At 36.4% G+C, this 12040-nt stretch overlaps 1 protein-coding gene across 7 annotated transcripts in view; it reads right to left on the reverse strand.

Moving 5' to 3' along the window:
* Positions 1-12040, reverse strand: part of CPED1 (cadherin like and PC-esterase domain containing 1) — a 308960-nt gene that overhangs the window by 52846 nt on the left and 244074 nt on the right. For all 7 annotated transcript variants that reach the window (XM_017957126.3, XM_009203765.4, XM_003896508.5 and 4 more), the window contains 2 exons: positions 7995-8112; positions 833-969 (listed from right to left, as the gene is read on the reverse strand). In XM_017957126.3, the coding sequence (XP_017812615.2) occupies positions 833-969; positions 7995-8112 (255 nt within the window). The remainder of the gene's footprint in view (positions 1-832; positions 970-7994; positions 8113-12040) is intronic.

The following is a 12040-nucleotide window of genomic DNA, read 5'->3' on the forward strand; positions in this document are numbered from 1 at the left end:
ATACCTTCCGCCCAGTGCTTTTTTTCTATGTGTTTTAATAGAGCTTTGTGAAAAATCAGCTTTTGAAATCAGTCTCGCTCATGTGTGAGAGCTTACAAACTGTATAAGGAAATGTCCATCTAATAAAAAGCACTTTGAAAATCGGGTTAAGGATTACTTACTTGATATTAACCAAGCATCTCGGTCTATGTGCCCATTTTGCATATCCGAGAGTTCTGCCAGACTCTACCTAGTCAGAGCATGCCTAGCAAGAAGACACTGCATGTCCCAGAAATCAGTTTAGAAGCCTCACTAAAGGAAAAATCAGCCAAGTGAGGTCCATGTGAGACCTGCCCAGGAATGTGAAAGAAGATCAGTAAGGTTAGTGCGTAAAAACAATGCCATGCACTTGGAAAGCTCTAGAAGTGAGTCTTGCATGCAGGACCTTTTGATTTCCTGTGCTGAGCTGCAGATGTCTGTTTTCACAGCAGTGCCTGCCAGAGCTGCAGTTGACAAGGCCAGCTGCTCTCAACTGCCAACTGTCAGTTGACGTGGCAAGCTCCTACCAATTTGTGCTGAGAAAACAGCATGGAATCGGGTCAGCATAGGACAAGACTTTAATATCCTCCATCTGTCAAATAGAGTTACTTGGAGAAAACTGAACATTTGGAGCAGGAGTTGTTCAGGCTATTCTATGATAACATCTATACATGATTTGAAAAGCCAAATTGCATTCAGTTAGTTTTCCTCTGCTGTGAGACAGCAGGAATTGGTCTAGTAGATACAACTGTATGACTTTTAGTACTTCAGGTGGCATACATTAAAGGCTTCCCCCACTAGATCCAGAACCTACCTTCCTTCCTCCCAGGCACTGCTGGAGTTGAGGCTTAGTTAGGACACCATATTGGCAGTTGTGGGGCTGCCAGGTTACTTCTCTCCAGTCACACGTCCTGTTGTCTGAACAACTAAGGCAAGGCACGATCCACTGGCCTGGAATAGATGGCAAAACTTTCTTTGGTTCTGTTTCTGCTGATGAAATTATAATTTGTAAGTAACTTTAAAATTCAGCTACGGCACACCATTTCAGAAATTATAATAAGACCATCCTTATCCTTTAAATCTAGTGGAATAATGAAGGCATGGCTTCCTGCCAACCAAATAGAATAGCAACACTAAGTAATGTTCTGAAATAACACATTTCATGCTGAAATCAAGTATGAGCTCTGTTCCATGAAACCTTATACTTATTAAAAATCTAAGTATTACTCAATCATTGCTTATTTTTAAACAGTACATTGAGTACTTAAGTAGGACCAAAGCATTAATAGATTGGGAGCCCCCCAAATTGGCAATTAGCCTCAAATATTTATTAGCCTAACACATGCATAGGTTCTCCATCCAATAGTATAATAGATCTATTCCCTGCTCTCAAGAGATTTAAGATACAAGAGAACTACTTCAGTATGATAATTTATTATTTTGAAGATTAGTTATTTTTCTTTGATTTGATTGATGGCCTTTTTGGTGTGAATCTCTTCACCTCTTTCTAGCTGTTGCCCGAATTTCTTCATCTGTTAGATGAGGTGTGTACTATTCTCACATGATTGGTGTAAGGATGTAATGGAGTAATGTATTTAAGACACATTTGCAATATTGTATTTATCTTTTGTTACTAACAGAGTTCAGGTAGAAAGTAGGTCCCAAGCTTTAGCAAATGTTTATAAAATAAATGAATATTCTCTATGCGTTTAAGATCTTTCCTGTTTTATTGATAGAATAACATTCATGCAAAACACTTCAGCTTTTAGTGTGAGTGGATACATTAATAATGTGGTAGAAAAATATAATTTTTTTCCTTGTTCATCTTTTCAGGAATTAAGTGTGAACATAGCACATCATATAAACAAATATGGAGTGGTTATTTCTCTCCTTGTTGGAGAATGTATACAATGATGTCTCTGATAATCACTCTCCTTACCCTAAATATCTTGCTCATGTTACTAGTATATATTTACCCTTCAAAAATGAGGGGCTAAAAATCACTCAGTTCTTGAGTTAGAAAGAAAAAAATTTAAAAACTTTGTCCATTCTGGCTTTGATTAGTGGTACTGCTAATAATGGTATCTGGTGTTATATGAAGTTTAGTGGAAAGGATTTCTGTTTTTGGGAGATGGATATAGTGCATTTTATATTCATGGCTTCAGGGATGTTAGAATTGTGAATGTGTTTGTGTGTGTGGAAATAGTTATAAATAATAAAATATGAAAGAGAATATAGTTTATGGCTCTTACTGATTGAGCACAGAAAGAGAAAGAAGTGTAGGTATATTAAGAGAGAGAAACTGGAAGAGATAAAAGAAAATCAGAGGGAAAGGAGATGAGAAAATTATGAATTCCAGGAACAGAAAGAAAATATACAATAACTTTGCAGGGTACAATGTCAACTGGAAGAGAAATACAAAACTTCAAAAGGAATGCAGACTCATTTGTTCTTCTTACCACAATTTTTTTCTTTTCTTTGATTTTTACATGTAATGAGAATTCCAGAAAACTGCTTTATTAAATGTCTATTTACTAGGTACTTTCTAAGCAATTTCAGGAATGATAAATTAACCTTTATGTCTCCGTATACATATGACTCTCTAGAAGGATTTAAGTTTAATACAGTAAGTATATACTCTGTTGAAGTGTGAGGCATTACTGGTGTTAAAATATCATAATAAGTTTTAAAAAACAGTTAACATTTTTCAGAACCTCCCAAATGCTAGGAATATTCTAAAAACTTTAATTTATCAACATATTTAAACATCAACAACCCTGTTATCATCTCCTTAACCAGGGCTCAGGAACTTGTCTGAGATCCTCTAGTTAGTAGGTGGTAGAACTAGGATTTGAGCAGGGCAGTCAGCTCCAGAGTCCATGCTCTTAACTATAATGCTACACCTCAAAAATTTATAATCAGGTTAGAAGGTTATAATTTATACATAATATAATAACTAGAGCATCATAACAAGCAACACATAATGGAGTAAAAATGTCTGTGTGGTTGTCAAAGAGTTGGGGCTTTGGAGACCACACACACCTGGGCTCTATCTCCAACTGGTCCTGCGAACCTCAACATTGACTATATATGAGAGTCACGTGGAAAGCTTTTAAAAATTCCCATGCCCACATTGTACCCCAGACTGACTGAATCACAATCAGTGGGGATGGAGCTCAGGCATCAGTATATTTTAATGCTTCTTTGGTGATTCCAATATGCTGCCAAGGCTAAAACCCACTATTTAAATTGGACAAATTACTTAATCTTTTCATGATTAAATTTACTTCTCTATAAGGAAAATATGTATAACACCTGCCCTAGTGCCTGATTCCCTAATAGTCAACATATATATTTTATATATTTTCCCACCTCTACTCTCAGAGAGCCACAGTTGTTCAAAATAGAGAAAGAGTCATGGAAGTCAGAGTGTTCCAGAAGGGTCCATGAAGCAAATAAAATGTGAACAGGTCTTTAGGGACAGATAAGATTTGAAGACGTGGAAGGAGTGACACTTTAGGTACAGTGAAGAGATGGGCCTGACGGGAGTGAGAATGAAGAACTGGCTGCATATATTGGAGAAAAAGAGGGTCTGCTATGTGAAAGATGTTTCTGAAGTTTCTGGTTATACAGAATGGCAGTACTGCTAAAAGAAACAACACAGAAAATTTTGGAGGGATGCTGGTTTTTGAACAGCAAAATAAAGATTATCCTCCTCAAAAGTGCTTATTTTTCCATCCAATTCTCTTTTATAACTTCTTTTTCATTCAGAATATATCTTGCTTTCTAATTCTGTTCTGGCAAGCATGGTTTGTCATTAATAACCAACATCCTCCACATCTTTGATGTAGACACAGCCTAAAGTTTAATCTTTGTTGATGAATTTCTCCAGCAAATCTCCTTAGATAAATGATAGTCTTTCCTTCACAGAGGTTCACATTGAGTGGCTTCGTAGCATCACGTTGGATGGAGTTAGAAGAGGCCTTACTTAGGGTGTGTCCTTTCTCTCTCCCTGCCCCCTCACTTTTTTTTTTTTTTTAACAGAAGAGGCACTCTGAGGCCTGAAGAGTTAAATAACAGAAGTGGGGTCATGCTGTTAATGACAGAGCCAGAACTGAGGTCTCTGAGTCTTCAATTTGCCTATCCTTTTATCATATTAGGCTAGGTCACCACAAAATAATCAGCAGAAAATGAAATACAGCCCCACTGCCTCTTTGGTAGCACTTATAGGAAAACTCACAAACTGATTGTTATAATGAATTTATTTTAAAAAGCTGAATTTATTTAGCGAGTTCCTGTGTTGACAGAGACTATGTTTAAGCAAAGATTGTTAATTTTCTTTCTAATAGGATAATGATATGTTGAGGGCATAAATGTGTCTCTGCTAATGAGATTCTATTTAATAATCTTTTGAAGGGCTAAGTTTTCATCAGATCTCAGAATCTCAGAGCATATGCATCCCACCCCTACTCCAGACACTCCACCCCTCAACCTTGCTGACAGCTAATTTTGCACAAACTGAGGCCCACTTTGGCCACTTGCTGCCAAGGATGAAGAAACAAGTGGCTAATTGCGTGCACAAAGATTCAAATATGGGTGCAATTAGTTTGTGGGCATGAAATCGCATGCACATAAAAAGGAAGCCTGATTGGATCTCTGAAAACTTGGCCCCAGTGGTTCATACTACTCTATATTTATACAGCCATCACTCTGCATTTTTGCATTGGTTAACAATTCCTTTTATTTATTGTGAGTTAAATACTGCTTGCAATAGGCATCTGTATAACATCTGCAAAACTGGTGCTCTTGACATTTTAAATAATACCAGCTCTTTGCTAAAATTGTCCAAAAAAGTACCATAAATTCTATGTTATATATTTGAACACTGAATGAATCAAAGCTGTGATTTCTGAAGTAAAGTGTGACATACGTTTTAGGAAACAACATTCTGAGGAATGAAATTGTCTTTTGGGAGAAGTCATTTGATTTATAATTATAGCTCTATATTTAATGCAAGTTAGATTTCAGCCATTTCAGTGAATCAGATTGAATGATACAACGGAGGAAAAAAGGTCAACTCTGGTTTAGCGTTGAGGTGAGACAGGAAATCATGTAAATGTTGACGCTAATTCCTGACTCTGTAATGTTCTAATACAAAGCATTTTTACTTAAGAAGAAAAAATCCATCTATATTTTCAATATTAGTGTTAAAGTATAAGTTGTCATAATTTCTTGCTAAAATAAGGTAGGATAATATTTTTAATTGTTTACATATCATAAAATGCAATCTGAAATATTTTCCTTAAAGTTAATTCTCATTCAATGACCACTGTAGAAATTTTTATTTTTCCTAATTAGAATAATTATTTTTTTTGCTTAAGCAACAGATTTAATTATAGGTTGTATCTTACAGTTAAAGTATTTCCTAAAAAATAGAAATCAATTTAAGAATTAAAAAAATACAGTCATTCAAAAGTTTAATGGCTGATGTTATTGAAAATGATATCTTGAGATCAATACATAGGCAAAGCGAAAAAAAGAGATCTGGTTTTGCCAAATAACTGTAATGTGCTTTTAAAATAAGATTTTCAAATTAGTCTATCTTTGGCCATTAAAACTAAATCCAGAGCTCCTAAATAAACTTTCTCCCAATTCGGTCCACTATAACAACTTCTTTCAGTAGGAGGGAATCCTGCTGCTAAGGAAGGAAATCATCTCTAGCAGCAAATAATACATTCTTGCAGACTGCTATCCCGGCCTCACTTGTTAAGTTTTTGAGTCTTTGGGCCTTTTGGAGCTTGAGGATGGAACAGTTGGTTGTTGTGATTGTGCCCTGGCTGCTCATAGTCTTCTGTGGATGGGAGGGAGGTTGGATCTTGGTTTTAGTTCAGCAATCATTTTAAAATCATATATTAGACATTGGAAGATGGATAAGGGACAATCTCTTCTCTAGAGAAGCCTGTGATCTAGGTAAGCCATCAGTAAAAGCATATTGCTCATGCACCTTTGATGCATTAATGAGTACACTGTAATATATATATTGTATATATATTCCTATATTTATATATTTTATCAATTATAAAACATAAAAAGAAAAATATCAGGTAAAATATAAATGCATATATATTTTAATCTTTATCGGCTTCACCCTATGAAGGGCCCTGTGCCACTTCCTTTTCTTCCTGGGGAACATCATTTCGTTTTGGAGACTAAGTGAGAACCATGTAAATACTTAACATAATGTGGTAAAGTGCTGTTGCAGACATGTGCCCCGGATATACTGGGAAGAAGCTAAGCTGGGAATCTGGTGGTGAAAAAAGGCTTCCTGGAGAGGACTTCCAGCATCAGAAGTTGGGCAAAGATGGGAAGAGGACTTGTGGGTAAAGGGAACAGTGTGGACAAAACCTGAAGTTCTAAAGGATCACTGTCAACATAGAGAAGCAGAGGCTGGGAGAAGACTGGAAATATAGAAATGGGCCAGATTAGGGAGGCTTCAAATTGTCAGGCTAAGGAGCATGCCCTTGATTTGTGAGTCAATTTGGGGCCTTCTTTAAGGAGGTCTAGCTCCTTAAGTACCAGAAGCCCACTGTTCTATGGCAGCCTCACCCACAATGTCCAGGCACAAAGCCCAACATAAGTTAGCGTACATTTAGTGAGCGAACAGAACAAGCTGCCACTTCTTAAAGAATCCCAGTAATGTACCTTGAACTTTTTGTTGAAGAACTTTTGCCTTGGTGCAGTTGAAGTAGGAGGAATAGAATTGTTTTATGAATTCTCATAAATTGTCATCTGATAAAAAATATTTAACTGGACACATCAGTGTCTCCTTTGTATGGAAGAGTATATATCTCATTTAGCAGAGAATCACAAATCACACCACCTGACACATCATAATGGGTAAATCCCTCTCCATTCCCTGATTGTAATTTATTATTTGGAACACATGTTCAAGAATGGGGACATACCCACGTTTGTTAACCGTGCATGCCAAATCGCAATTTGTCCTGCCCATTTGGGAAACTCATTTCCCATTCAAGCTGTGGTGTGAAGTTCACGGCAAGGGTAGAAAAGCTCCTGAGTGTTTTCTCAGACTTTTTAGATGAAGGGAGAATTGGGGTCAGGAGGACAGAGCAGTAACCAGGAAATTTGGAGAAGATGCTCTCTGTTCCTCTAATAGCTTTGAAGGCAATTTTAATCCCAACTTTGGCTTGACCCCACCATCTCCACTAAAAGAAGATTGTTGGGGAAGTAGAGAAATAGGGAATGTTGAGAGTGGCACCAAAGAAGTATCTCATTCCAGGTCTGCTCAGTGCTTAGGCAGGATTTAACGCAGTAATTAAATTTGATGTCACAATTTTCTTGCCTCTATAAATGACTGATATATGAGGGAAACTAGTGATCGGGCCCCTTAACTTTTTTTTTTTTTTTTTAGTGAAAAGGAATAATTTAAAACTGAACTTGCATACTCTGCAGTTCTTTGGTTCACACTAGATATTTATTTTCTAACTACTATGTACAAATTACGGTGCCAAATGAATTAGTATAACGCAAACAAGTCAGGCTCTCTGCCCTCATGAAACTGACATCCTGGGAAAACTGACATTAAACAATTAATTCAATACTTAGTCATTTAAATAATTGTGGTAACTGCTATGGAAGAAAATTACTGAGTGCTATAAACTATATAATAAATAAACAAATCAGAGGCTCAAGAAAGGCTCTCTGGCAGAAGTAATATGGGTAACAGATCTGCAGATGAATATGGATTAACTGGGCAAAAAGGGGAGAAGAAAATAATTGATTATTAAAATTATTTCAAATATTAAAATAATGCACTTACATTATGTTTTATAGTTCATAGTCAATAAAAAGTAATGCCCTTGATTTTTTTATAAAATGATAGTTTAAATAAGCATATACTTATCTATACCAAATTATTCTTTTTTTAGAGAAGTGGTGTCTAATGTGATAGTCACCTTTCATGTCCCCAGATGGACATCTTTTTAGTTCAGACTGTAAAATGGCTTCAATGTAGTCAGAAGAAATAGGCTGTAACCCACAGGTTTCCTCTGGATGAATCAGCAAACCACAATCCTGCATTAAAATAATAGATATTAGTTGTCATATTAATTAACCTGACCCATAATATTAAAATCTAAAAAATAAGATTTTCTGTGGCAAATAACCTTTTTGGATAAAAGGGAGCAAGTATTCCTTATCCTTCCCCTGCTGGCTTATCAATAGTTGTTTGTGCTAAAAGTAGATAACAATTTAATCTTTATTTTGACATCGATATTCATGTCATTGTTCTGTCAATTTAAAAAATGAATGCAAGTTTTACTTTAAAAATATATCTGTGTCAACTCATTAAAAACAAAAGAAACTATAATAGAGGACAATATAGCAAGTGCAAAAGACAGTTAATGTGAGAAAGGAAATGGGAACTATTTGGAGAGAATTTAATTTAACAGATGAATTTCATTTTTTAACAAACTTTTCTTAAGAATTCATGATACACCAGAGTGGAATCAGATGCATGTATTTTATTCAAAACACATTCTTATATTTACAACAGTGAGTAACATTTCACTGCACTGAATATCATTATAGAGGCATGTGCTATACTAAGCAATGCTTTCAATAGTCTGACAGATGTAGAACAGAAGGATAGTGTATTGCCTCTCTGAAACTTCTCTCCTTCTCCTTCCTCTGCCCCACCCACTGAGCTGCTCCTGCAGCCTGGACCACTCTCATTTTCTCTTAGCTTATTCTGCAAAGCTATTGGCCCTGTACTTGTCCTATGTCCTTCTATCCTACTTCATGTGGTTCCACTGCCACTCTTCTCACTGGGTTCTCTCACTCTATCACAATTTAGGGCATGCTAAAATCCTATCATGTCGACTGGGATTGCTTTCCCCCTAATTTTGCATGGAGACATCTTGCATTTTAGGTCTCAGCAAGGTCTTCCTGAAACTCTAGCACAATTACGTCTCCCTACTTTTGTTCATGTCAGCACCCCATTTGTTTCCTTCATGCTCTTCACCATTTGATAACTGTTTGTCAGTTTGTTTGTTATTTGTCTGGGTCTTTTCTACTATACTGAATGTGCCATGGGAACAAATAATTATTTCACTCACATATGGAACCAGTACTTATCATATAGCAAACAGTAAACATTTGTTGGATGCATAAAAAGTTAGACTTTATTGTGTCCCTCTTTATATCAGAAATTCTCAACAATGGAGAGAAACAGTGGATTTGACCTCTTCTTTGCTGTGTAACTCTGGTTCTAATCAGCAATTTATGGTTACATTCTCTCATATTCTCAACTCTCCTAACCTCAGAATCCCAGATCTCATACAAAAAGGTCCAGGATATTAAGGAACAAGAGGAATGGAGTGAGTGAACTTAAAATCTTGATTCAGTATACGTATTTTCATTTCTTAATTCATGACAAAACGTGTAGTTTAAGATACTGATTAAAATTAGAAAAATGATTTGTATTAAGATGCTTATTATAATAAAGCAATAAAAACCACAAAGTTTATTATAATGTGGGGCGATCTAGTCTGAATAAACATCTATGAGTGATATTTGTTAGTATACCCGTGTATGTGTGTGATATCTATCCAACCATTTATTTTTAGTGGAGACTGGATCTTTTATAAGGCTAGAAAAAAGTGTCATGACTCATCTTGCAAAAATATGTTTATATCAAATGTTAGAGAGAGCAATGAGAAGCAATTACCATTACACATTGCTGATGGGAATGCAAGTTAGTTCAGTTGCTTTGGAGGGCAGTTTATACCAAAATAAAAAGTGCAGAGGCTCTGCAACCCTGAAGTCTTCAGGGTCTACTCTAGAAAAACATAAGGGATATGTATAAGGATAAATCTAAATGGACTAACTAACATGGAGATATTTCCAAGACATATGGATAAGAAAACACCCAAAAGTTAGAGAACAATTCATGCTATCTGAAATACACACATGTATGTGTGTGTTCACTTAATCAAGACTGTACTAAATACTGATTTTTTGGGAACAGGTATGTCTCTGTTAAGAGAATAAAAGGAAATCTGGATGATGGTAGTTACCTGTAGAATGTGTTCCTGGACTGGCAGTGGATGTCAAGGAGGCTTTAGCTCTATCTAGGATGCTTTACTTTTTATTTAGGGAGAATGTTATTCTTCTAGTACTTGTGAAACTCAATCTTAGTTTGAAGTATTATAAACAACTTTCATCACCTCAGCTGGAGACTTGGCTGGTCCTTCAGTCTAGGAGGTACCATGTTGGACATTACTTTTAAATACAAAGTATTTACCTGTTTATAGTTCTATATGCTATAATGTCATCTAAATGTTAAGTACTTCAGACTGAGATGCTGTGTTCAATTTATTAATAAAAATATATTTTAGCTTATATATACCCATGCAAATAATGTTGAAACATTTTTTAAAGTTTGGATTTAAACTTTTCTTGAAAATTCTTGTTTTGAGATTTCTGTGGGGTGTGTGTGTGTGTGTGTGTGTGTGTGTGTGTGTGTGATCATGTGCCACTACTCATCCAAAGGGCATTAGAAACAAAGTCTAGATCACAGATACCAAAGTCCTAACTGGTTTCTTCTGTTGAAGCTCTACATGTAATTGGCAAGTATCTATGAATCAGAAAGATATATTGCTACTTGTGTGCTGAGGGCTTGTCCTGGGCAGGTGACCACTCCTGCTACCTAGAACCTCGTGTTGTTTTTGCATTTGCATTGTTCTGAAATATGGTGCTGTCTCTCCCTTCATATGGAGGTTCCCACTGGGTATCTACTCTGTGACAGATAGTCAGTCAGCAATGTTGTTTCTAACTAAACAGTGACACCAGTACGTTTTGAGGTAAGACAATAATAATAGCAATATTTCCAAGGACAGACCAAAGCAGAGAGTAAGAGGAGGACAGTAGATTTTGAAGGAAATGAAATTTCGAGTCATACCCTTTTCTCTGCAGTTTAGGCCAAACAATATCCTATGGCATTCTGTGCTTCCTATCGAATTTCCCCTTAGTAGTTAATCTTTGTTTGCAGTTTACATATCTTAAGCCTTTCCATTAAAGTGTTCACTATTTTGGAGAGTCAAGGGCAGCTCACTAGAGTGAAGGTTAATCACCTTCTGAGCTGTGGCCAAACAATGTTACCCTGAAAGTTGAATGAGCCAAAGCATATGGCCAAATGCAGACCCAAGTCCAGAGACTGGTTGACAGAGCTGAGGGAGTTAAGAGAAGAAAAGGTGGTATCAGTACAGCAGGGCAGGCTTTGTGTACATTTTATGGAATAAGACAATGGTGAGATACATAGGAAAGAACACCACCGTGCTGGGAGTTTCACTTGTGAATTTTAGCTCCAGCTGTGTCATGAGCTGGCTGTGTGACACTAAGTCACTTGATCTAGATTTCTCATTACAAAATGGTGAAGGCTGGAGAGAGGAGAAGGCAAAGAATTGCATTAGGTGAGCTCAAGTCCTGATGCTGACTGCCTTAGGTACCTACACCTTATCCATTGTCCTTTCTTCCTTTTAGCAGAAAAACCCGTATTTTATTGGAGTAATGTGCCCAGCATTAAAAAAATTGATTTCCCAGTCTCTCTTGTAGCTAAAAGGAGTCAGGAGACATAGCTCTAGTCAAAGAAATGTAAGTGAACACCAGCTAGTGAGTTCTGGAAAAGTTTTACTTTCCTGGTGCCACTTTTTCTTGATCACTCTTTTCCTCTTTCTGCTTGGAATATGAACGTGAGTCTGAGAATGAGCAACCATCTTGTGACTATGAAGCAACCATAGGGAGAAAAAGTAGAATGAGCCTAGGATATAGGTGATGCTGTGGAGCTACGTCTACACTTTTTACTATGAAAAACAAACTCCTACTTGGTCAAGCCCCTATAGAAACATAAGATGCAACCAAATTTCTCTCTTCCTCAGAGAGTCTATGAAACTTATAATTTAAATGCCACATGAGTCTTTCTGAGTATTTATTTAGATCTTAA

This window comes from Papio anubis, chromosome 4 (genome assembly GCF_008728515.1).
Source record: "Papio anubis isolate 15944 chromosome 4, Panubis1.0, whole genome shotgun sequence".
NCBI lineage: Eukaryota > Metazoa > Chordata > Mammalia > Primates > Cercopithecidae > Papio > Papio anubis.